The 26790-nt window shown below is 42.9% G+C and overlaps 2 protein-coding genes across 3 annotated transcripts; one reads left to right on the top strand and one right to left on the bottom strand.

Annotated features, from left to right (window-relative positions):
• Positions 1-44: 44 nt before the first annotated feature.
• LOC110499548 (epoxide hydrolase 1-like) lies at positions 45-25202 on the top strand. 2 transcript variants are annotated; one of them, XM_036956350.1, is made up of 9 exons: positions 45-160; positions 11656-11875; positions 14839-15019; positions 15236-15445; positions 19572-19701; positions 20741-20964; positions 23292-23400; positions 23799-23924; positions 24679-25202. In XM_036956350.1, exons 1-9 carry the CDS (start codon positions 138-140, stop codon positions 24878-24880), a joined length of 1425 nt encoding a protein of 474 aa, XP_036812245.1. In that variant the 5' UTR covers positions 45-137; the 3' UTR covers positions 24881-25202. The 2 variants fall into 2 exon arrangements, with proteins under 2 accessions (XP_036812245.1, XP_036812244.1); XM_036956349.1 differs by lacking the exon at positions 45-160 and adding an exon at positions 10465-10597.
• On the bottom strand, positions 7141-9970 carry LOC110499485 (cystatin). The gene is made up of 3 exons (XM_021576617.2): positions 9516-9970; positions 7906-8010; positions 7141-7456 (listed from the first exon to the last, which is right to left on the bottom strand). Exons 1-3 carry the CDS (start codon positions 9717-9719, stop codon positions 7376-7378), a joined length of 390 nt encoding a protein of 129 aa, XP_021432292.2. The 5' UTR covers positions 9720-9970; the 3' UTR covers positions 7141-7375.
• Positions 25203-26790: the final 1588 nt, after the last annotated feature.

The following is a 26790-nucleotide window of genomic DNA, read 5'->3' as shown; positions in this document are numbered from 1 at the left end:
GGTCCCAGTTGACTTGAAAGCACTGAAGTCGGACATTTCCGAGTTCAGCTGATTTTTGAACGCGACAAACGTCCAGACTTCGGTCAATGACGCACAGACAGGAGCGCATTTTGAAACTGCAGGACTCTTGAGTAACCATGCAGAAAATTGAAGTTCTGAGGTGAGTACTTCTTTATGTGTTTAAATAGGGCGTATTTAATCAAAACATTGCGTAAGAGTATATTCATCGTCTATAGATGTGATTAAGACTAAAGAGGTCAAGGGAACGCAGACAGTCGGGATAGAAGGACTGCGTGTTGGGGGCGCACGGTCAACAAACAAAGTGGATATTCGTCAAATCGTGATCGATGTATTGTAACAGGCCCACAATTTGGTAACCATTGTTCGATTTGGATATATTTGGCTGTTTTCGCTGCATAACATTTAGAAATCGTCCCTTTCAGGTTTAGAAGGAGTGACCGCAAAATGCTAACTCCCATTTGTATAAACTGGTATCATAGTTAGGATAGAGAAATCTGGGTTTGGAGGCATGTCGTTTTTAAAGGTGCTCATGCAGAAATCGCTCCATTTTCTGGTTGAAAAAATTCTAATAGTTCGCCTAATGTCCGTTTTATTTGACTAAAAGCAAGTATGTTAAAAGATGATATTCTTCACTATTTAAACTGTTGTGAAATATATGTTCCATTACCACATAGTAATATCAGCTGCTTGAACCTCGGGTACAAAACACAAAGTAAAAAAAATAATTTCAAATGTTGAACATAGAACATATCTACCGTTTCTTAGACTGGCTTTCAATGACAATGACGGATGTTGGGTTGCCCATAAAGTTATGTTTTGCAGCTTTAACCACATATATTTCCTTGGGGGCAATGAGTAGGTTTGGGAGGTTGAACGAAATAGTTAAATTCCCATGTGCCAAAATAAAAACAAGTTAATTAAATGGGTTTCCATCGCATTTCAACTACTGCTAGTTTGGTAAGAATAAATGTTTTGCTATGAAGCGAATCTCTGGTTTTGGCAACAGCTCATAGATACGGTGTGGGTAGGCTGCCTACATGATGAGAGCAAGTTTGTTTATATGTAAAACGGAAGCCAAGATAAAAACGAATTTGCCTACATGGTGAGATTATTATGGACAAAAGAGCGAAATGTTTATTTGTCAAACGACAGACAAGCATTGATGATCATTGCACCAGAATGAGACCCTCGTTATATTTTGGAACGACGCATCAAGTTCATCACCTTGCACTTTCATCATAATTGATTGAATCTCTAGCCTAATAAACTGCATGCTTTCCCAACGAGTAGTAGTGGACGGACCAAACGACATGGTATTACTTGATTACAAATTCACTTTGATTCTGTTGGATATTATATCAATATTTGCGCATAAAAGCATTTCCACTGACATTTCTCGCTTAATTAATTTTACAGACAAAAACATCGCACCTTGTCTAGCGTTTTTTGTCGACATTTAGAAAGTTTACCAACAAATGTTATGTTTTCATCAGGCCTGTCGTTATGTTGTTTTAATATGTACTTTACGCGCATAGAATGGAAACTGGTTTGTGAAAACTTTTACATTTCCGGGTGGTTTGTGTGTTGGTATTCCAGACAGGCCCTCTCCAGCCTGGATCCTACCCAGCAGCAGCAGCTCTTGGTGGCCGGGTCTGCGGTGGCCGTGGGCGGGCTGCTGACCTGTTATTACTGGGTGTATCAAGGGACGAAGACCAAGCGCATCCCAATAGGGGATGGGTGGTGGGGGGCAGGAGAGAAGCCTCAGTCAGAGGATGAGAAGGTTTTCCCCTTTCAGGTCCAGACTTCCGATGAAGAGATACAGGTAGGGTAATAAGGGGGTGAAACTTTATATCAAGTTCATAGTTGCTGCAAGTCTTACTGTCAGTTTCTGGGCACTAACTGGTTCAATCCACTTTGTTTTAACTTAATTTGCCAACATATTGTGACATGGAATCTATATGTACAATACATTTAGATTGGAAAGAAGTAAAATGTTGTTTGAGGGTGAAATTTCAACCACAGGATTATGTCATCTTGATAACCAAATTAACAGGCAATTGTATAAAATATGTTTAATGTGTATATTTAAAACAATGTCAGATCATCATTTCTATCCACTGTCGGAAATAAAAACTGTAGGGAAAAAACAATAGGCTGGACAGCACCTCCTGTTGGAGAATTGATGTATCTACAGCTACCCTTTGGTATCCCATCCAGGGTATTATCCAAGCCCAGCCATTATATTTATCACACACTATTACAAATGTGTTATCGCGAGAAGGATTGTTGTGAGATCTCCAGTTAAAAATGAAATAGATTCACTGTCGCTATTAAAGTCATTCCAAAGGGAAGGTGTAACAGAGCAAATGAAGGGGCGCCGTAGTTTCTCTCATCAATGAGACTATTTAGCTCTGTATAGCATTAGTAAAATCATCAACAGCTATTGTTTCAATTCAACCCAGAATTTAATTAAACATAGACAATAAAATTGGCCAAGTGTGCCAAGCTCTGGTTGATGTAAAATTTAGTGATATTGAATTGTTTGGTTGTCAACGCAATGTATCTTCTGCTTGTATAGTTTGATCTGTGCCAATGACAGGAGGAAAAGTGACCAGTAGCAGGATCAATAGATACTAATTTATACATGTAAACAGGAGGAATAGTGATCAGTAGCAGGATCAATAGATGATAGTGGCAATCAATTATCAACAGCTATTTAACAGACTAATGCATCTAATCAATGATGATTTTAGCAGCAGCCTAAATTGTCTTGAGTGTGTAGAGTCCGTGTGGATAGTCTGTGGGGGAGGGAGGGAGAACAGTATTTGTTAGCGTCATGGCCAGCATATAGAAGTTGTTTTGGAGTCTATTTGGCTGGACCTTGATGCAACATTGAGATCCCCTGCTGGACGGGGAGCATGGAGAACAGTGATCCTCAACTGCTATCTTGGTCATTTGGTTCTCATCTGAGATTAAGCACTGTGATAATACACTGCTCAAAAAAAATAAAGGGAACACTTAAACACAATGTAACTTCAAGTCAATCACACTTTTGTGAAATCAAACTGCCCACTTAGGAAGCGAAAATAATTGACAATACATGTCACATGCTGTTGTGCAAATGGAATAGACAACAGGTGGAAATTATAGACATTTAGCAAGACACCCCGAATAAAGGAGTGGTTCTGCAGGTGGGGACCACAGACCACTTCTCAGTTCCTATGCTTCCTGGCTGATGTTTTGGTCACTTTTGAATGCTGGCGGTGCTTTCACTCTAGTGGTGGCATGAGACGGAGTCTACAACCCACACAAGTGGCTCAGGTAGTGCAGCTCATCCAGGATGGCACATCAATGCGAGATGTGGCAAGAAGGTTTGCTGTGTCTGTCAGCGTAGTGTCCAGAGCATGGAGGCGCTACCAGGAGACAGGCCAGTACATCAGGAGATGTGGAGGAGGCCGTAGGAGGGCAACAACCCAGCAGCAGGACCGCTACCTCCGCCTTTGTGCAAGGAGGAGCACTGCCAGAGCTCTGCTAAATGACCTCCAGCAGGCCACAAATGTGCATGTGTCTGCTCAAACGGTCAGAAACAGACTCCATGAGGGTCCGACGTCCACAGGTGGGGGTTGTGCTTACAGCCCAACACCGTGCAGGAAGTTTGACATTTGCCAGAGAACACCAAGATTGTCAAATTCGCCACTGGCGCCCTGTGCTCTTCACAGATGAAAGCAGGTTCACACTGAGCACATGTGACAGACGTGATAGTCTGGAGACGCCATGGAGAACGTTCTGCTGCCTGCAACCTCCAGTATGACCGGTTTGGCGGTGGGTCAGTCATGGTGTGGGGTGGCATTTCTTTGGGGGGCCGCACAGCCCTCCATGTGCTCGCCAGAGGTAGCCTGACTGCCATTAGGTACCGAGATGAGATCCTCAGACCCCTTGTGAGACCATATGCTGGTGTGGTTGGCCCTGGGTTCCTCCTAATGCAAGACAATGCTAGACCTCATGTGGCTGGAGTGTGTCAGCAATTCCTGCAAGAGGAAGGCATTGATGCTATGGACTGGCCCACCCGTTTCCCAGACCTGAATCCAATTGAGCACATCTGGGACATCATGTCTCGCTCCATCCACCAATGCCACGTTGCACCACAGACTGTCCAGGAGTTGGCGGATGCTTTAGTCCAGGTCTGGGAGGAGATCCCTCAGGAGACCATCCGCCACCTCATCAGGAGCATGCCCAGGCGTTGTAGGGAGGTCATACAGGCACGTGGAGGCCACACACACTACTGAGCCTCATTTTGACTTGTTTTAAGGACATTACATCAGTTGGATCAGCCTGTAGTGTGGTTTTCCACTTTAATTTTGATTGTCACTCCAAATCCAGACCTCCATGGGTTGATAAATTGGATTTCCATTGATACATGTTGTGATTTTGTTGTCAGCACATTCAACTATGTAAAGAAAAAAGTATTTAATAAGAATATTTCATTCAGATCTAGGATGTTATTTTAGTGTTCCCTTTATTTTTTTGAGCAGTGTACATTAATCTGTTGTATGAATAAACAAAATCTGACATTGTCTTCCCCATTTGCAGTAATATACATTTCGCTAACAATTAAACCCAAAATCAGACATTTGTTTTTCCATTGGGATTTGGTTGTACTTTTATATGGTTGAAAGTGTAGTGAAAACACATTGGAAATTCAATTAACTTTTATCTTTTTGAGTGGGGGAGTATAGGTTGTAAACTCATTGATCGTCTCAACTAAATATTATCCATGTTGAAATGACGTGGTGTGCCCAGTGAGTTATGGTTGAGTATCTTTTCATTTCATGTGAAAATCAAGGGAACATTAACTTTGTTTAACCACAAACAGGCCAGACACAGGTCTTCTTCCTCCATCATCATCCTCTACAGGACTTTTATTAAAGTGGCTGGAGTTGAGTCAGTATGTTGGCAGCAGTCACTCAATGTTATTGGTGGCTGTTTAACAGTCTGATGGCCTAGAGATAGCTGTTTTTCAGTCTCTCGGTCCCTGCTTTGATGCACCTGTACTGACCTCACCTTCTGGATGATAGTACTTATGGCTGATGTGAATAAAACATTTAAACATGTTAACCCTCGCAAGGCTGCAGGCCCAGACGTCATCCCAAGCGTTTCCTCAGAGAATGCGCAGACCAGCTGGCTGGTGTGTTTACAGACATATTCAATCGCTCCCTATCCCAGTCTGCTGTCCCCACATGCTTCAAGGTAGCCACCATTGATCCTGTACCCAAAAAGGCAAAGAAACTAAATGACTACCGCCCCGTAGCGCTCAACTTCTGTCATGAAGTGCTTTGAGAGACTTCAGTGGACTTCAGGAAACAGCAGAGGGAGCAGCCCCCTATCCGCATCCAAGGGACAGCAGTGGAGAAAGTGGAAAGTTCCTGGGCGTACACATCAACGACAAACAAATGGTCCACCAACACAGTGTGGTGAAGGCGCAACAGAACCTCTTCAACCTCAGGAGGCTGAAGAAATGTCTCATCACCCAAAACCAGGACTAACTTTTACAGATCCACAATCAAGAGAATCCTGTCGGGCTGTATCACCGCCTGGTACGGCACCTGCACTGCGTTCTACCGCAAGGCTGAGGGTGGTGCGGTCTGCACAACATATCACCGGGGGCAAACTACCTGCCCTCCATGACACCTATAGCACTGTCACAGGAAGATAAGGGCAACCACCCGAGCCATTGCCTGTTCACACAGCTTCCATCCAGAAGGCGAGGTCAGTACAGGTGAATCAAAGCTGGGACCGAGAGACGGAACAGCTTCTCAAAGCCATCAGACCGCTAAACAGCCATTGCCAACGCAGAGGCTGCTGCCTACATGGAGACCCAATGACTGGCCACTATCATATTGATCAGTCACTAATGTTTGCACAGCTTACATTACTCATGTTTATACTGTATATTGCCTAAGCCGCTCGGCCATCGATTTATTTTACATATTCTCATTCACCCCTTTAGGTGTGTGTGTGTAGTTGGTTTACTTGTTAGATATTACTGCACTGTCGGGAACCAGAAGCACAAGCATTTCACTCATTAACAGCTGCTAACCATGTGTTTGTGACATTTTTATTTGTAGGAGTGGGGGTTTTAGCTGTAGGCCATCTCGTGGTTGTAACTTTCAGAAGCTTATTTACATTTTAAAGTTGTTCGGTCCTACTTTCCTTGAATGCCAGGCTGTGCGCCATGTTCTCACCAACAAAAACAGCCTAATTTGAATGTTATGAGTCACATTTCGGTAGCCTTGTATGAAGCCAAGACACCAACACCACTAGTGTATAATCAAATTTAGGAGCGATTTCAGTTATTTGCCAAGCAGAAGGCATCACTGACAGTTACTCAACACTGCAGTAGACTGATATCACAAGCCATTTACCTCCACTGACTGTAAATATAGCCTCGCTATTGTTATTTTACTGTTGCTCTTGAAATGTTTTTAAACTGCATTGCTGGTTCGAGGCTTGTAAACATTTCACTAAGGTTAACACTTGGTTTTGGCGCATTAGACAAATGTGATGTCAAGTCACAGCTATAGCCTGCATACAAACACTTCCTAATAGTAATACTAAATGATAATGCCCAAGGGGGTTGTGGTATATTGGCCATATACCACAAATATGAGGTGCCTTAATGCTATTACTCAATAGCTACCAATGTAATTCGACCAGTAGTAATAAGTTATAGCTTGATACACCATGGCTGTCAACCAATCAGCATTCAGGGCACCAACCACCCAGTTTATAATACTGTACAAATAGCCAACACCTTTTTAGTACCTTGTTCCTGGCCTGCCCTGCCTCTTCCACTAATCCAATTGTTTCTTATGGACAGAAAAGAGCAGAGGCTCTGAGCTGTCCAATCAGGTCCATTGTTTACTTGTCGAAGTAGTCCCTTCTGACCCATTTAGAGGTTGTGATACACAACCTCTGATTGCATGAGCCTTTTTAACATTGGTCTGTCCTGTGAATCATTGGGCGAGTGACTGAACGTTACATTTCTCAACATTTAACTATTTTTCACAAACTGGGTCCAGCTAAGATTTGTTCATCTAGCATCAAAATGAAACATGTAAATGTAACCAAACAGGTTTTATTTAGTTCAACTGTTGCATAGTGTTTAAAAACCATCAACACAGCAGTTCTTATTTTAAGTGCTATATTGGTGTGGGAATGCAATACGTAGGACAATGAGTTGGATTCTCTGACTAGATCATAGATGAGGTAGATCTGCCTAGGTAAGACCAACACCACTGGTAATAAATACTAATTGGGTAGACTAGACAATTGAAGTCTCCTCTCCTGTGGGTCTTCACTCCTCGCAGGCTTGCTCGATCAACTGCAACCCTCCCAGCCAGGGGTGGCTCACCACCACAAAGGTGCACTGGTAGGTCTGAGGAAACAGGAAGCAACCGGAGTTGGTATGATCACACACCTTCAGCAAGCATAACACCTGACAGAACGTTTGTTGGACATTGCATTTGACAGCCTGAGCTACAAATCACCTTGCATCATAAACAATTTATTATTTGTAGAGTAGTCAGGCAAAATGTACCCACAATGAATCATGGTTTTGATGCTCTCAAACACTGCCAACAGACACTCCTCAATAGAAATGTCACCTGAAATGTCCTTCTGCAACAAACTCAACTGAGCCAATAGTGAAATGGGTAACACATTAGAAGTAGGATTTCCTAACGGTTTATAAGTAGTTACCAATGTGTTCACTGTTTAACAGGTTATAAACTAAAAATTAACCATTCTTAAACTGTAAAGCACTGAGCCGAAGTGCCAGTGTTAACACAAACAGATCTGGGACCAGGCTAGCCTAGTGGTCCTTACCACAGCTGGGCCCGGATGCACAGCGCAGTGCTTCTCCACACCTCCCTTCCTGCACAGGGTCCTGGCCATCTGCACTGTGAAGATGTACTTCATCCCAGCTACCACCTGTAAGCAGAGGATGGTCAGCACGTCAGACCACGGACATAGAAATCACCCATCTTACTTGTATGAGGGACCCGTTGCAGTGATTCATTTATGAACACAGAAGAACAAAGCTCAACGACTGAGTCGCATATCTTGCAACCGAACCAGTAGCACAAACGACCAGCCGGCTTAGGTAGCAACCTGATGTTTGTGACGTTACTACATCTCGTGGAAGTATGAAATAGTATGAACACTACCAAAATATGTCAATCAATAATTGACTGTCGGTAACCTGTATAGAAAGTGGCAATGCCCTCGAAGCCGGTGTTGCCAGCCCCCGGTGCCAATATATCCTCCAAACACCGGCTTCCCAAGCATTAGCACTTAATGCACGCGGTAGAAATACCCTTCAAGCCAAGCAACGACCTAATCAACAACGCCATGTATAAAGTAGCTATGGTGTATTCCTAAATTAACGCAACGTACAGAGCGCCGTCTGGGCGCTCATAAATGCAGTGTGGTCAGATTAAATTTCATGGACAGAGGGTGTTGCTGTGAACAGAGTTGATCCAAGCATTCAGACCGTCCAACAGCAGTAAAGCACCCAGGTTAACGCCTCGATCACTCCGACAGCATCTAGATGTGAGCGCAACAAAAGTTACATTACCTTTCTACCATGTAGAGTCATAAACGCATACGTTCAATAAATACAAATATGAACCACACATTGGAAATGACCACCAAAATACAATTAGATTGTCGGTGCGATTGAACTGTAGTTGGTAAACTTGCTAGCTACTTCCAGAGACAGATTAGTTCACACCTCAGACCATTTTACTCGCCCAAGCAGTGGAACAAGTACCCATATTATCACACTTGAGTTACAGTGAAGAAAATGACTCGTTAGTTACCCAGTAAAATAATACTTTAGTTAAGGTATAAAAAGAATGTTACGTTCCTAACATTAAGCAAACCAGAGATCACGATTATTGCGTTTGTCATTAATGGATAGGCAGAGGCACACGCCAACAATTAATGAACTAAGCATTAGTGTTTATTAATGAGTATGCCAGAGCAGAGTAGTAGGGATGATCTCTTCATATGGGAACATTCGACCATTTCTGTCCAGCTAAGCATTTGAAATGTAACAAGTACCTTTGGGTGTCAGGGAAAATGGAGTAAAAGTAGTCAAATAGTAAAGTAAAACAACCAAAAATGACATACGTAGTATTTTAAATGTTGACCCCACTGTCTAACAGAGTTGGTCAGGTTGCCCTCATGTGTAGAGCGTTGATGACTGTTGCTGTTAACAAACTGGGGGTTTTGGGACATTTACTGACACTGGTCCTATTAGACAGGTGTCGTACATTAACTAAAACATTGACCATTCTGCCGCATTCGGAGTGCGTTAATAAATTCACTGGTCTATATTACGATATTTCAACCGTGGAAACTACGCTACACAATGAACGACCAACATTTTGTAGTCGTTCAACTGATAAAAATATTTACAAGGAGGGACTGACCTGTTTCTGAGCCTTGACAACCTTGGCCACCTGCCAAAGATACTGGTCGTTTGTTGCCTTGTTGTATTCGGCCACGGCGAACTGCAGCGCGTCTCTGGTAGCTTGGTCCGTCATATCTGCGTCCATGACGCCACCCGGTGTCCCAGCGGCGCTCGTCACGATGAATGCCACCGCGAGCAAAGGAACGACTATCTTCCAATTCATTTCCCGTCTGATATCGGTCCTTATTGCAACCTCGTTCGTATCAAGTAATGTTACACCACAACAAATCGTCGCCTAAAACGACTTATATAAACGTGTTGAGGTCACTTCTGATTGTTGAGGGGTGGGGCTTGATTTTGATTCCACTAATCACTTCAATTAAAAACCTAACGCCTCCATCACACCGATAGTGAACTTTTGCCTGGCCAGGCGTGTCAAACTCATTCCACTGAGGGCCGAGAGTCAGCGGGTTTGGGGGTTTTCTTCCAATTAAGACCTTGGCAACCAGGTGAGGGGAGTTCCTTACTAATTAGTGACCATAATTCATCAATCAAGAACAAGGGTGGAGCGAAAAACTCCGCAGAAACTCTGCCCTCCTTAGAATGAATTTTACATGGGGCAAGGCTATATTCGTGAATTGACTTCTGAACTTGTTTATATAGCCTATGTCAATGGCCTCAAGTTATTGATGACACAAACCTGAGAAATTAAAATGAATAATTGTATTTTCTTATCACTGCGGACATATGTCAATAGTTTAGTGAAATTGTGCTTTCATGACAACTGAGAAGTAGGAATAAAACGAGATCAAAACATGATGTCAGTGATCTTCAAGTCGGAACTTCTGAGCTCTAGAAAGATGCGTGAGGTCCCGAATTCGAATTCCGAGTTGGATCACCGTTCAAAAATATTTTTCCCAGTCGGAGCTCGTTTGTCCCGAGATCCCTGTTGTCGAGAAAGCACTGAAGTCGGAGAGTTCCGAGTTCACAGTTGATGTGAACGCGACAAACGTCCAGACTTCAATCAATGACCTTCAGTCAGGAGCGCACTTTGGAACTGCAGGACTCTTGAGTAACCATGCAGACAATTGAAGTTCTGAAGTGAGTACTTTTTTTATGTGGATAAATAGGGCGTATTTAATCAAACCATTGCGTAAGAGTATATTCATCGCCTATAGATGTGATTAAGACTAAAGAAGTCAAGGAAACGCAGACAGTCCGGATAGAAGGACTGCGGATTGGGGGCGTACGGTCAACAAACAAAGTGGATATTGGTCAAATCGTGATCGATGTATTGTAACAGGCCCACAATTTGGTTACCAATGTTCAGTTTGGATATATTTGGCTGTTTTCACTGCATAACATTTAGAAATCGTCCCTTTCAGGTTTAGAAGGAGTGACCGCAAAATGCTAACTCCCATTTGTATAAACTGGTATCATAGTTAGGATAGAGAAATCTGGGTTTGGAGGCATGTCGTTTTTAAAGGCGCACATGCAGAAATCGCTCCGGCATTTTCTTGGTACAAAAATTCTAATAGTTCGCCTAATGTCAGTTTTATTTGACTACAAGCAAGTATGTTAAGATGATAATCTACACTATTTAAACAGTTGTGAAATATATTTTCCATTACCACATATGTAAAAAACGGTAGCCAATATAAAAACTAATTTGCTTACATGGTGAGATTATTATGGACAAAAGAGCGAAATGCATTGATGATAATTTCACCAGAATGAGACCCTAGTTAATATATTGCAACGACGCATCAAGTTCATCACCTTGCACGTTCATCATAATTGATTGAATCTCTAGCCTAATAAACTGCATGCTTTCCCAACGAGTAGTAGTGGACGGACCAAACGTCATGGTATTACTTGATTACAAATTTACTTTGATTATGATGGTTATTATATCAATATTTGCGCATAAAAGCATTTCCACTGACATTTCTCCCTTAATTAATTTTACAGACAAAAATATCGCACCTTGTCTAGCGTGTTTTGTCGACATTTAGAAAGTTTACCTACAAATGTTATGTTTTCATCAGGCCTGTCGTTATGTTGTTTTAATATGTACTTTACGCGCATAGAATGGTTGAAACCTGGTTTGTGATACTAACTATTTTTTTTTTCCGGGTTGTTTGTGTGTTGTATTCCAGACAGTCCCTCTCCAGCCTGGATCCTACCCAGCAGCAGCAGCTCTTGGTGGCCGGGTCTTCGGTGGCGGTGCTGCTGACCTGTTATTACTGGGTGTATCAAGGGACGAAGACCAAGCGCATCCCAATAGGGGATGGGTGGTGGGGGGCAGGAGAGAAGCCTCAGTCAGAGGATGAGAAGGTTTTCCCCTTTCAGGTCCAGACTTCCGATGAAGAGATACAGGTAGGGTAATAAGGGGGTCAAACTTTATATCAAGTTCATAATTGCTACAAGTCTTACTGTCAGTTTCTGGGCACTAACTGGTTCAATCCACTTTGTTTTAACTTGATTTGCCAACATATTGTGACATGGAATCTATATGTAAAATACATTTAGATTTGAAAGAAGTAAAATGTTGTTTGAGCGTGAAATTTCAACCACAGGATTATGTCATCTTGATAACCAAATAAACAGGCAATTGTATAAAATAGGTTTAATGTGTATATTTAAAACAATGTCAGATCATCATTTCTATCCACTGTCGGAAATAAAAACTGTAGGGAAAAAAACAATAGGCTGGACAGCACCTCCTGTTGGAGAATTGATGTATCTACAGCTACCTTTCGGTATCCCATCCAGGGTATTATCCAAGCCCAGCCATTATATTTATCACACACTATTACACATGTGCTATCGCGAGAAGGATTGTTGTGAGATCTCCAGTTAAAAATGAAATAGATTCACTGTCGCTATTAGTCATTCCAAAGGGAAGGTGTAACAGAGCAAATGAAATGGGATTGTACTTTATCTCTCATACAACATCAATGAGACAATAATAGTGAGTAAAAGTGATAAGTAGCAGGATCAATAGATACTAATATATACATGTAAACGGGATCAATAGATACTAATATATACATGTAAACAGGATCAATAGATACTAATATATACATAGGAATATATACAGTGCCTTGCGAAAGTATTCGGCCCCCTTGAACTTTGCGACCTTTTGCCACATTTCAGGCTTCAAACAAAGATATAAAACTGTATTTTTTTGTGAAGAATAAACAACAAGTGGGACACAATCATGAAGTGGAACGACATTTATTGGATATTTCAAACTTTTTTAACAAATCAAAAACTGAAAAATTGGGCGTGCAAAATTATTCAGCCCCCTTAAGTTAGTACTTTGTAGCGCCACCTTTTGCTGCGATTACAGCTGTAAGTCGCTTGGGGTATGTCTCTATCAGTTTTGCACATCGAGAGACTGAAATTTTTTCCCATTCCTCCTTGCAAAACAGCTCGAGCTCAGTGAGGTTGGATGGAGAGCATTTGTGAACAGCAGTTTTCAGTTCTTTCCACAGATTCTCGATTGGATTCAGGTCTGGACTTTGACTTGGCCATTCTAACACCTGGATATGTTTTATTTTTGAACCATTCCATTGTAGATTTTGCTTTATGTTTTGGATCATTGTCTTGTTGGAAGACAAATCTCCATCCCAGTCTCAGGTCTTTTACAGACTCCATCAGGTTTTCTTCCAGAATGGTCCTGTATTTGGCTCCATCCATCTTCCCATCAATTTTAACCATCTTCCCTGTCCCTGCTGAAGAAAAGCAGGCCCAAACCATGATGCTGCCACCACCATGTTTGACAGTGGGGATGGTGTGTTCAGCTGTGTTGCTTTTACGCCAAACATAACGTTTTCCATTGTTGCCAAGAAGTTCAATTTTGGTTTCATCTGACCAGAGCACCTTCTTCCACATGTTTGGTGTGTCTCCCAGGTGGCTTATGGCAAACTTTAACCGACACTTTTTATGGATATCTTTAAGAAATGGCTTTCTTCTTGCCACTCTTCCATAAAGGCCAGATTTGTGCAATATACGACTGATTGTTGTCCTATGGACAGAGTCTCCCACCTCAGCTGTAGATCTCTGCAGTTCATCCAGAGTGATAATGGGCCTCTTGGCTGCATCTCTGATCAGTCTTCTCCTTGTATGAGCTGAAAGTTTAGAGGGACGGCCAGGTCTTGGTAGATTTGCAGTGGTCTGATACTCCTTCCATTTCAATATTATCGCTTGCACAGTGCTCCTTGGGATGTTTAAAGCTTGGGAAATCTTTTTGTATCCAAATCCGGCTTTAAACTTCTTCACAACAGTATCTCGGACCTGCCTGGTGTGTTCCTTGTTCTTCATGATGCTCTCTGCGCTTTTAACGGACCTCTGAGACTATCACAGTGCAGGTGCATTTATACGGAGACTTGATTACACACAGGTGGATTGTATTTATCATCATTAGTCATTTAGGTCAACATTGGATCATTCAGAGATCCTCACTGAACTTCTGGAGAGAGTTTGCTGCACTGAAAGTAAAGGGGCTGAATATTTTTGCACGCCCAATATTTCAGTTTTTGATTTGTTAAAAAAGTTTGAAATATCCAATAAATGTCGTTCCACTTCATGATTGTGTCCCACTTGTTGTTGATTCTTCACAAAAAAATACAGTTTTATACCTTTATGTTTGAAGCCTGAAATGTGGCAAAAGGTTGCAAAGTTCAAGGGGGCCGAATACTTTCGCAAGGCACTGTACATGTAAACAGGAGGAATAGTGATCAGTAGCAGGATCAATAGAGACGTGTGTATAGTCTGTGGGGGAGGGAGAACAGTATTTGATAGTGTCATGGCCAGCAGATAGAAGTTGTTTTGGAGTCTGGTTGGCTGGGCCTTGATGCAACAGTACCCCCTGCTGGACGGGGAGCATGTAGAACAGTGACCCTCAACTGCAATCACTTGGTTCTGCTGTCAGATGAAGCACAGTGATAATACATTAATCTGTTGTCTGAATAAACAAAATATCTGACATTGTCTTCCCCATTTGCAGTAATATACATTTCACTAACAATTAAACCCAAAATCAGACATTTGTTTTTCCATTGGAATTTGGTTGTACTTTTATATGGTTGAAAGTGTAGTGAAAACACATTGGAAATTCAATTAACTTTTATCTTTTTGAGTGGGGGAGTATAGGTTGTAATCTCATTGATCGTCTCAACTAAATATTATCCATGTTGCAATGACGTGGTGTGCCCAGTGAGTTATGGTTGAGTATCTTTTAATTTCATGGGAAAATCAAGGGAACATGTAACTTTGTGACCACAACAGGCCTAACACAGGTCTTCCTCCTCGTCCATCATCATCGTCCTCTACAGGACTTGTATGACCGTATTGACAGGACCCGGTACACTGAACCACTGGAGGACACAGGCTTCCAGTATGGCTTCAACTCTACCTACCTGAAGAAGGTGGTCTCCCACTGGAGACATCAATTTAACTGGAAGAAGCAGATTGCAATACTCAACAAGTATCCTCAATTCAAAACCAATATCGAGGGTTAGTAGGCCTTGATCATCACATCATGATCTTTATAGTGGCAGTTTCTGTCTCTCACTCTGTGTGGCATTTGTCAGACATAATCATTAAAGTCAGTTTAAATGTTGATATAAAGAATAAGGCATTTATAAAAGGCTCATACATGCTTATAACAAGTTACCCCAATGTTTTACCCACTGCTCCCCGTCCTCTAACCCCTGACTCCTCTTCCTTCAGGATTGGATGTACACTTTATCCATGTGCGTCCACCTCACCGTGAGGGCCAGAGGGTGTTGCCTCTAATGCTGGTGCATGGCTGGCCTGGCTCTGTCTATGAGTTCTATAGGATCCTGCCCTTACTCACTAACTCGCTGGACAGTCTGGCTTTCGAAGTCATCTGCCCCTCCATCCCAGGATATGGCTTCTCCGAGGCCCCTCATAAGCAAGGTGAGGACTCGCTTATGGGGCATAAGCATTCTTTAAAGCAGGGGTGTCTAACTCATTCTGCCGCAGGGGCCGCATTCGGTCTTCGACGAGGTCCAAACGGCTGCACTGAAAATGTGTTGTATATTTATATATATATATATATATGCTCGCCGTCAATAACTGACAGCCTAGCTTTCATTTAGGTGAATATTAGCGCGCTGGACACAGTCAAGAAACTGTACAAATGTACACTGAACAAAAATCTGAATGCAACATGCAAAGGGTTGGTCTTGTCGCGATACGAAACTTTCAGCCCCGCCCCTTGGCCGGCAGCGGGGTGCTAGAGGTGGTTAGCGTTCCCTGGATTGGACAGGGCACTATAGGTACTTCAGGTTATCTCGGTATAACCAGGACCACTCGCGTAGCCCTGCCTCTCTTTCTATATCGAAGCGTTGTCCGCGTAGAGGTCTTTTGTCTTTTGATTCCCTGCCCCACTGGAATATCGAGTCTGTGCCACACAACTAGGGCGAGGTACTGAGCTCAATCGAGAGGTTAAGTTTCAAAGACCTTTCTCTGGATATAATTTGCATCAGTATACAAGCACCAAGGCCGCGGGCGACAGGGTCAATTCAGATAACCATAGGTATTAACAAGGGATCAACTAAAGGACTAGAGTGACCCTCAGTCCCGCTAAACTACCCGAGAGTTTCCTCTGGATATAATTTGCATCAGTATACGCGCACCTGGTCAATATGCGACAAAACAGCTGTTCAACAGTTAAACGGTATATCGGAGAGTCGCTTCTCAGATCCAACAAGTTAGAATCTTTTAAGTAATTTGAGTCAGGTGGCAATTTACCCGAAGTCAAATGGTTGTCTAAATGAATTCAGAATTCAAGAAGTCAGCGCCAAAGTAATGGCAAATGTCTCTTTATATACCTTTTGATTCTCTGCACCCGATCCGCTGCTCCTCCCATTGCCTCAGAGCAGAGAGGGTGATGACACATCTTACAACAGGAAATACTTTTCTTACAGTGCATATATGGGCCTCTGGTTATGACAGAGCCTATTACTCTATCAGCAATGAGTCTATCAGCTGTTCCCATTCAGAGGTGTCACTTAAGGCAGAGGGCGATTCCGCCTGACACCAGTTGGTTGGCTTGAGTCGTCCTCTGGTGGCTTTGCCCAATCCGGTATTTCAGTAGGCGAGGTCATCTCTGTCTCTACCCTTGGTGGGTAAGACAGGGGAAGAGGGCCAGGAGGTAGATCCCTTTGGCGTTTCACTACAGTCCCATGTTTCATGAGCTGAACTTAAATTACCCAGACATTTTCCATACGCACAAAAAGCTTATGTCTGAATGTTGTCCACAAATTAGTTTAAATCCTTGTTCCTGAGCATTTGCCAAGATAATCCATCCACCTGGCATGTGGCATATCAACTTACTGATTAAACAGCATGATCATTACACAGGTGCACCTTGTTCTGAGGACAGTAGAAGGCCACTCTAAAATGTACAGTATTGTCACACAACACAATCACACAGATGTCTCAAGTTGTGAGGGCGTGTGTAATTGGCATGTTGACTGCAGGATTGTCAACCAGGAATGGCCACCAGAGCTGTTGCCAGATAATTGAATGTTAATTTCTCTACCATAAGCTGTCTCCAACATTGTTTTAGAGAATCTGGCAGTACATCCAACCTGCCTCACAACCACAGACCACCTGTAACCGTGCCAGCCCAGGACCTCCACAACCGGCTTTGTCACCTGCGGGATGGTCTGAGACCAGCTACCCGGACAGCTGAATAAACTGTGGGTTTACACAACCGAAGAATTTCTGCACAAACGGTCAGAACCATCTCAGGAAGCTCATCTACGTGCCCGTCATCCTCCCCAGGGTCTTGACCTGACTGCAGTTCGGCTTCGTAACTGACTTCAGAGAGCAAATGCTCATCTTCGATGGCCACTGGCACGCTGGAGAAGTGTGCTCTAAATGGGATGAATCCAGGTTTCAACTGTTCCGGGCAGATGGCAGACAGCGTGCGTGGTGTCGTGTTGGCGAGCGGTCTGCTAATGTCAACGTTGTGAACAGAATACCCCGTGGTGGGGGTCAGTCATGAGCTGCGGACAACATTGCATTTTTGTTCAATGCAGTTTGAATACACCGAGATACCAGAGATGAGTGTAATGTTTACTGTTCATTTTTGTTTATTTCACTTTGGTATATTATCTACTTCACTTGCTTTGACAATGTTAACATAAGTTTCCCATGCCAATAAAGCATCCTTGAATTTAATTGATAGCGTGATGAGATCCTGAAGCCCATTGTCGTGCCATTCCTCCTCCACCATCACCACATGTTTCAGTATGATAATGCACGGCCCCATGTCTCAAGGATCTATACGCAATTTCTGGAAGCTGAAAATGTCCCAGTTCTTCCATGGCCTGCATACTCACCAGACCTATCACCCATTGAGCATGTTTGGGATGCTCTGTGTTGACGTGTACAACAGCATGTTCCAGTTGCCACCTATATCCAGTACTTTGTACAGTCATTGAAGAGGAGTTATTTCACCTTTTATTCAACCAGGTTACCAAGTTGAGAACTAGTTCTCATTTACAATTGCGACCTGGCCAAGATAGCTTGCCTGGAGGGTTGTTAACAGTGTCCAAGGAGGGGCTAGAAGTATACAGAATGGTGTCGTCTGCGTAGAGGTGGATCAGAGACTCAGCAGCAGCAAGAGCGACATCATTGATGTATACAGAGAAGAGAGTCGGTCCAAGAATTGAACCCTGTGGCACCCCCATAGAGACTGCCAGAGGCCCGGACAACAGGCCCTCCGATTTGACACACTGAACTCTATCAGAGAAGTAGTTTATGAACCAGGCGAGGCAATCATTTGAGAAACCAAGGCTGTCGTGTCTGCCGATGAGGATGTGGTGATTGACAGAGTCGAAAACCTTGGCCAGTTCAATGAACACGGCTGCACAGTAATGTTTCTTATCAATCGCGGTTAAGATATCGTTTAGGACCTTGAGCATGGATGAGGTGCACCCATGACCAGCTCTGAAACCAGATTGCATAGCAGAGAGGGTATGGTGAGATTCGAAATGGTCGGTAATCTGTTTGTTGACTTGGCTTTCGAAGACCTATAGATATCGGTCTGTAGCAGTTTGGTCAAGAGTGTCCCCCCCCCCCCCCCCTTTGAAGGAGATGTGTCCCTACATTTTATTTTTGTACTTTTTTAAAGTTATTTGTGACCAATAAAAAGCATGAGTTGGCACCAAGTGAAATACTTAGTTTAGAGGTGCTGAACGACAGTGAATGAACTAACTTTTGGTTCAACCATAATGCATAATTTATGAGGGAGAGACTTATATATATTTTTAAAGGTATACGCGACCAACATATGCATATCTGTGTTCCCAGCCGTGTGAATTCCATATAGTAGGGCTTAGTGACTTTATTTAAACTAACTGATTTCCCTTTCATGAACTGTAACTCAGTAAAATCTTAAATTCTTGAATTTTGTGTTTTCATGTTTTTGTTCAGTGTGGGTCCATGATCATTTCTACACAGTTGTGATTTGGTTTTAGTCATTTTAAAGTATATTGAGTTTGTCCCCCCCCACTTCGTTGGACTGATTGGACGGGGGCTGTATGTTTGACACCCCAATTCTAAAGAACTGTGATGGCATAGACCCGTTTTTTGCAAACGGCAAAACAAGTTCTGTCACATTGTTTGTTGCAAGAATTTGAGCTGGACATTTCCATATATTCTGCTAAGTGACTTATTATGTATCTCTATCTGGTTCTATCAACTCCACGCCACAGTAATACAGGGTTAGGTTACAGTAACCCCATCATGACAGGCTGGAGGAGTTGTAGAACCTAGAATAGCAATAAATATCCCACTAATACTGTTTTTCTTAATTTTTTTATTTTAATAATCAAACAAGGAGATTCATGGTTTTGTTATTTTCTGATTGTGGTAATTCATCTTTTTGGCTTTTTAACCCAGCCCTATTTAGTAAAGTTACTATTAGTTCACTATACTAGGAATAGATAGATGAGTTACTAGGGGCTATAGTCTTCTGTGGTGTCATACTAATGTATCTGCTCTTCTTCTGTGGTGTCCCTCCCTGCAGGGTTTGACACTCTGGCTGCAGCGAGGGTCTTCCACAAGCTGATGGAGCGTCTGGGTTTCTCAGACTATTATCTGCAGGGAGGAGACTGGGGTGCAATCATCACTACTAACATGGCCCAGATGAAGCCAGAGTAAGAACAATTCTCCTCTTTTCTAGATATGTGCACTTGCACATTCCCCTTCATGGATTTTAAAGCATATAATTGATGTAGCCATTGGCTGGAGTGAGTTGCCAGCAGTGTCTAATCCACGAGGGGGACAAACGTGTTGATATTTGTTGATCTGTTTTGTGGGAACAATATGGTGGAAGCACCTCCACTATACTGATTCTACCTATCCAGACCCTTCAGATACACAGCTCCTCCTCTATACTGATTCTACCTATCCAGACCCTTCAGATACACAGCTCCACCACTATACTGATTCTACCTATCTAGGCCCTTCAGATACACAGCACCTACACTATACTGATTCTACCTATCCAGACCCTTCAGATACACAGCTCCACCACTATACTGATTCTACCTATCCAGACCCTTCAGATACACAGCACCTCCACTATACTGATTCTACCTATCCAGAACCTTCAGATACACAGCACCTCCACTATACTGATTCTACCTATCCAGACCCTTCAGATACACAGCTCCACCACTATACTGATTCTACCTATCCAGACCCTTCGGATTCACAGCTCCACCACTATACTGATTCTACCTATCTAGGCCCTTCAGATACACAGCTCCACCACTATACTGATTCTACCTATCCAGACCATTCAGATACACAGCTCCACCACTATACTTATTCTACCTATCCAGACCCTTCACATTTGCAAATATCGAAGGGTTAGGGTGGCATATCCCAATCTCGCTCTTGGGGACTCCAAGGTGTGCATATTTGGGTGTTTGCTGTACAGCACTACACAGCTGATTTAACTTATCGAGATTGAGTATTTGAATTCACTGTGTAGTGCTAGAGCAAAGAAGAACACAACGTGTACCCCTTGTGGTCCCCAGGACTGAGTTTGGGAAACGCTAGGTCACGGGGACATTTTAGTGTACACAGAATAAAATGTCTTCAGAACATCAACACTGTAACCATCAAGCAGAAAGATTTCTCTGTTGGATGACCACATGTTATATCTTCTCTTCCTGTGCTACTGTGTAGGTGTGTAAAGGGTCTCCACCTCAACATGTTAACTAACAACATGAGGGGGTTCGGTGTCCTGTTTTCAATCCTGATTGGCCGCTACCTGCCATGGCTGGTTGGGTTCACCCGGGAGGATGTCAGGAGGTTGTTTGGTTCAGTAGGTTTCATGGAAAAGAACATCTATGAGATCATCAGAGAGACGGGCTACCTGCACATCCAGGGCACCAAGCCAGACTCCGCAGGTGAGAATGTCATCACACAACTTTTTTTACCTGATATTTCACCTGGCGTTTTGATGATTCACAACTCCCAGGCTTGTTGTTTGAGCATGAGACTGAATGGACTGCTTTGTTGGTCAGTTTTTACCATCGGTCTGTAGTACTCGTCACACCACCACACACACCTGGTGATATGCTTGATCCAGACTTGCTGCAGCTCTCTGTCCCCCTGATTGCTGAATCATTAACCCATATTTTTAACTTGATGATTTATATCTGGTACTGGCACTAAGGTTTGGAAGACGGCCCATGTACTCCAACCTTCGAAGGTGGTGACCATTGTGCCCTAAATAATTATTGGCCTATTTCTAAACTTTCTTGCCTAGCTAAAGTATTGGAATCCTTGATTAAATCTCAGCTAAGATCTTTTGTCTTTGAAATGTAATCTACATTTAAATAAGTTGGTTTAGACCAGGTCATAGCACTCTGCTGCATGCCTAGTTATAAATGTGGTTAACTTTATGGATGAAAGGCAACATTGTGCTGCTCTCTTCATTGACATGTCAAAGGCTTTTGATACTGTTGATCACTCACTGCTAATTCAGAGGCTTTCCTCAATTGTCCTAGACTAGGCTGCATGTAACGGGTTAAAAAATGACTTGACAGCCCTCAATGTTCTACTACACCGCTATGTGGAAGGGCTTGCAAACTATTATGGACTGGAAAGAGAAGCGCAGCCGCGAGTTGCCCCGTGACACGAGCCTCCCAGGCAAACATAATGACTTCTATGCACGCGTCGAGGCAAGCAACGCTGAAGCATGCATGAGAGCACTAGCTGTTCCGGGTGACTGTGATCACGCTATCAGTAGCCGATGTGGGTAAGCCCTTTAAACAGGTCAACATATCAGGACGTGTACTCCGAGTATGCGCTGACATTTATAACCTGTCCCTGACCGAGTCTATAATACCAACATGTTTCAAGCAGACCACCATAGTCCCTGTGTCCAAAAACACCAAGGTAACCTGCCTAAATGACTAACGATCCGTAGCACTCAAGTCTGTAGCCATGAAGTGCTTTGAAAGGCTGGTCATGGCTCACATCAACACCATTATCCCAGAAATCCTAGACACAGATCCACAGATGACGGCGTCTTAATTGCACTCCACACTGCACTTTCCTATCTGGACAAAAGGATCACCTATGTGAGAATGCTATTCATTGACTACAGCTCAGCACCATAGTGCCCTCAAAGCATATCACTAAGCTAAGGTCCCTGGGACTAAACGGCTCCCTCTGCAACTGGATCCTAGACTTCCTGATGGGCCGCCCCCAGGTGGTAAGGATAAGCAACAATACATCTCCCACGCTGATCCTGAAGACGGGGGCCCCTCAGGGGTGCATGTCAGTCCCCTCCTGTACTCCCTGTTCACCCATGACTGGCCAACACCATCATCAAGTTTGCTAATGACACAACAGCGGCAGGCCTGATCACTGACAACGATGACAGTCTATAGGGAGGTCAGATAACAACCTCTCCGTCAATGTGATCAAGGCGACGGAGATAATCGTGGCTACAGGAAAAGGAGGGCCGAGCACTCCCCCATTCTCATCGACGGGGCTGTAGTGGAGCAGGTTGAGAGCTTCAAACTACCATGGTCCAAGACAGTCGTGAAGAGGACACGACAACACCCATTCCCCTCAGGAGACTGAAAAGATTGATGGTGCTGATGTGAGCCATGAACAGCCTTTCAAAGCACTTCATGGCTACAGACGATTAGTAATTTATGCAGGTTACCTTGGCCGTTCTTGGGCACAGGGACTATGGTAATCTGCTTGAAACGTGTAGGTATTACAGACTCTGTCAGGGAGAGGTTGAAAATGTCAGGTTAGACACTTGGTCAGCGCATGCTCGGAGTACACGTCCTGGTAATCCGTATGGCCCTGTGGCCTTGTGAATGTTGACCTGTTTTTAATGGTCTACTCACATCGGCTACGGAGAGCGTGATCACACAGTCATCTGGAACAGCTGGTGCTCTCATGCAGCCTTTGTTCCACAAATAAGGTCCATTTTCAAAATGTTCTTACATTTTATGTTTAGGTGCCTCAAGGGCGATTCAGAAAGCTGATTGATGACCTTATTACCGATGAATGTCTTTGTTTTTTATTATTGTTTTTCTTTCTTTTGGGGGTTTGTATTTTGTGTGTATTGTATGTATTTCAGGGCTGTAAAAGAGACCATGGTTTCAGTATGACTCCCTGGTAAAATAAATAAATGCAAGGACACACAGACCTCTGATCGTTTAGCTGTGGTAGTCGTACTAATCATATTGTGAAATGTCTCCCCCTGCAGGATGTGGAGTGAATGACTCTCCAGTAGGCCTGGCTGCTTACATACTGGAGAAGTTCTCCACCTGGACTGACTTCAACAACAGGGACTTGGAAGATGGGGGACTGGAGAGGTAGAAGCTACAGTTCAGCCTGTTTACTTTGGGTTGTGAGCGGATAAATATATACTTTAGGGGGTAAATGTATTGCTGTCCCATCAATTACTCTAAATCAAATAATGGTCAGATCTGCCAAAACTGTAGGGGAAACATTCAATACAACTTGTTTTGTCCCAGCAAAACAATGAACCTATTCTATTTGCATGCACATGTTGCCTTGATAGCATCCATTCACAGTCCTATTCACATGACAGCAAACGGGAAAAACTGAAACAGGGACTTCCTGGGTTGTATTTATTAGTGCAAACAATAGCAAAATATTTTGCAACTGGAAAAGTGTTTCTTATTGGAGAATGAATCAAACCCAGGGCTGTTGATTGGTTCATTGAGAGAGCCTGGTTCCTGTCTTTTAGGAAGTTCACCCTGGACGACCTGCTGACCAACATCATGATCTACTGGACCACCGGCTCCATCGTGTCCTCCATGAGGTTCTACAAGGAGAACTTAAAGACCAACATTGACAACAGACTGGATAATCAGTGAGTTTGTATGTGTGGTGGCAGGGTTCTCCAGTATGGCACGGGCTGTTCCTACAGGGTCTGTCCATTTGATGACACAGGCTGTTCCTACAGGGTCTGTCCATTTAATATGACCTGGGCTGTTCCTACAGGGCCTGTCCATTTAATGACATGGGCTGTTCCTACAGGGTCTGTCCATTTAATATGACACTGGCTGTTCCTACAGGGCCTGTCCAGTTTAATATGACACTGGCTGTTCCTACAGGGCCTGTCCAGTTTAATATGACACGGGCTGTTCCTACAGGGCCTGTCCATTTAATATGACACGGGCTGTTCCTACAGGGCAGTTTAATATGACACGGGCTGTTCCTACAGGGCAGTTTAATATGACACGGGCTGTTCCTACAGGGTCTGTCCATTTAATATGACATGGGCTGTTCCTACAGGGTCTGTCCATTTAATATGACACGGGCTGTTCCTACAGGGTCTGTCCATTTAATATGACATGGGCTGTTCCTAAAAAAACAATAAGACACTATTAAATAATACATGCCAAGGGACGTATAGTACATGTTGTAGTTTTCTGTGATCCTTGCAGGACTTGAACACATGATCATGTTTGTTTTGTGTTATGATAACAGGCTCCCAATAATGAGATGTTCTAGGTGGTTGTTTTCAAAGTACTTTAGTTAAATGCAATGATTGTGAGACAACTGTCTTATGACTAAAAATGTAAATGTGGCTGTGTTTGTTAACCTGTCTCTCGTGTCCTCAGTACGGGGGTGTATGTTCCTACAGGCCTGGCTGCGTTCCCCAACGAGGTAAGGCACGTGCCCCAGTCGTGGGCCAGGGACAGGTTCAGGAACATCTACTCCTACTCTTACATGCCCCGAGGAGGCCACTTCGCTGCCTTCGAGGAGCCACAGCTCCTGGCTGACGACCTGCTGCAGTTTGTGAAGAAGGTGGAGAAGTTGTAGAGTTGATGGATACAAGAGGTCGACTCTCCACTCCTGCCAAGTGCCTGGAAGAAAAACCAGCAGGACTGCAGAACGTGATAACACTACAGCTTGGAATTGTAGCTTTGTACTAAAAACATTTAAATGTTAATCTAAGATATAAAATCAGAAGCACTGTCTGATTATCAGGTAAATACTTGGGTCTATCAGTGATGTTAACACTGCAATATGATCATGCTCAGTGATTGTGTTGGTGTAATATTAAGGCTATACAGTCAACATAATGGACCTATACTGTAATAATGAAATGATCAGCACTTCAATACAGATGTCTTGAAATTCAGATAACAAATGTCTTCCAGATTGAACAACAACAGTGTGAAAGCAGCCTAAAATCACAGATGTCTGTTCTTTTCTTGTTGCAGTAATGAAATACTTCTATAGTCTACTATACTACTGCTGTACTGCTACAGCATACTATACTACTGCTGTACTGCTAGTCTACTATGCTACTGCTGTATTATACTATACTACTGCTATAGTCTACTATACTACTGCTATAGTATACTATACTACTGCTGTACTGCTACAGCATACTATACTACTGCTGTACTGCTAGTCTACTATGCTACTGCTGTATTATACTATACTACTGCTATAGTCTACTATACTACTGCTATAGTATACTATACTACTGCTATAGTCTACTATACTACTGCTGTACTGCTAGTCTACTATACTACTGCTATAGTCTACTATACTACTGCTGTACTGCTAGTCTACTGTACTACTGCTATAGTCTACTATACTACTGCTGTACTGCTAGTCTACTATACTACTGCTATAGTCTACTATACTACTGCTATAGTATACTATACTACTGCTATAGTCTACTATACTACTGCTGTACTGCTATGGCATACTATACTACTGCGATAGCATACTATACTACTGCTGTAATCTTGTCTATTGTGATGATCCTGTAATGCAGGGATTTCAAACTCATTCCACAGAGGGCCAAGTGTCTGTGTTTTTCCTTTCAATTAAGACCTAGAAAACCAGGTGAGAGGAGTTCTTTACTAATTAGTGACCTTCATTAATCAAGGGAGGAGTGGAAGGAGTTTGACAGGTGCTGTAATGTCTTCCTATGTAGTGTCTAATATATTTCAATGGTAGTGTTCCATTGAGCATGGTTTTTAGTCTAGGTCTAGATTAAGCCTAATCTATGTCCCAGGAAACCATGATTAATTTTCTGTGGACCCCAGGAAGACCAGCAGTCACTAAAGGGGTCAGCTTATGAGGATCCAAATAAACAAATTAAATTAACATCAAGTCAATAACTCACAATGTTGAACACAAAATGTAAACCTTTGTATGCTGCAAAATGTGTATAATTCAAATGAACCATGTCATTTAGTGATCCAGTTTAGACTGACATACAGTACTGTATATTTCAGAAAGATGGTGTCAGAAACACATTTTAAGCAATAGAAAACCAAGACGAGACATTATACAGTTTCAACCAGATGACAAGTAGGTATTTAGGTCACAAAGTAACTTAGGAGGCTATATACAGTCACAACACCAACACTGCTTTCATTACAGCACATACCCAAGCTACACCAGACAACATATTCATTTCAGTCATAATGTAGAGGTGATGCCAGTCATTCATATGAACCTCTATAGAAACATAGTCCCTGGACTGGGCTCAGGGTTACAGAGAGAGAGTCGTCCCTGACAGAGAGAGGGGTAGACATGTCAATCTGTTCAGTCAACACCGCTGTCTGTAGTCACAAATTGTCTGAGTGCTGATCTAAGACCAGGTACCCTCTGTCCATGTCTTTGAGACATAAAAGGTCAAACTGACTTTAGATCAGCACTCCAGTTTGGCCTTTTAGATCAGTATGAGCAGGTTTATATAGACAGGG

This window comes from Oncorhynchus mykiss, chromosome 20 (assembly GCF_013265735.2).
Source record: "Oncorhynchus mykiss isolate Arlee chromosome 20, USDA_OmykA_1.1, whole genome shotgun sequence".
Taxonomy (NCBI): Eukaryota; Metazoa; Chordata; class Actinopteri; order Salmoniformes; family Salmonidae; genus Oncorhynchus; species Oncorhynchus mykiss.
The sequence above is the reverse complement of the archived record's forward strand: the minus strand, read 5'-3'. Positions and strand labels throughout refer to the sequence as shown.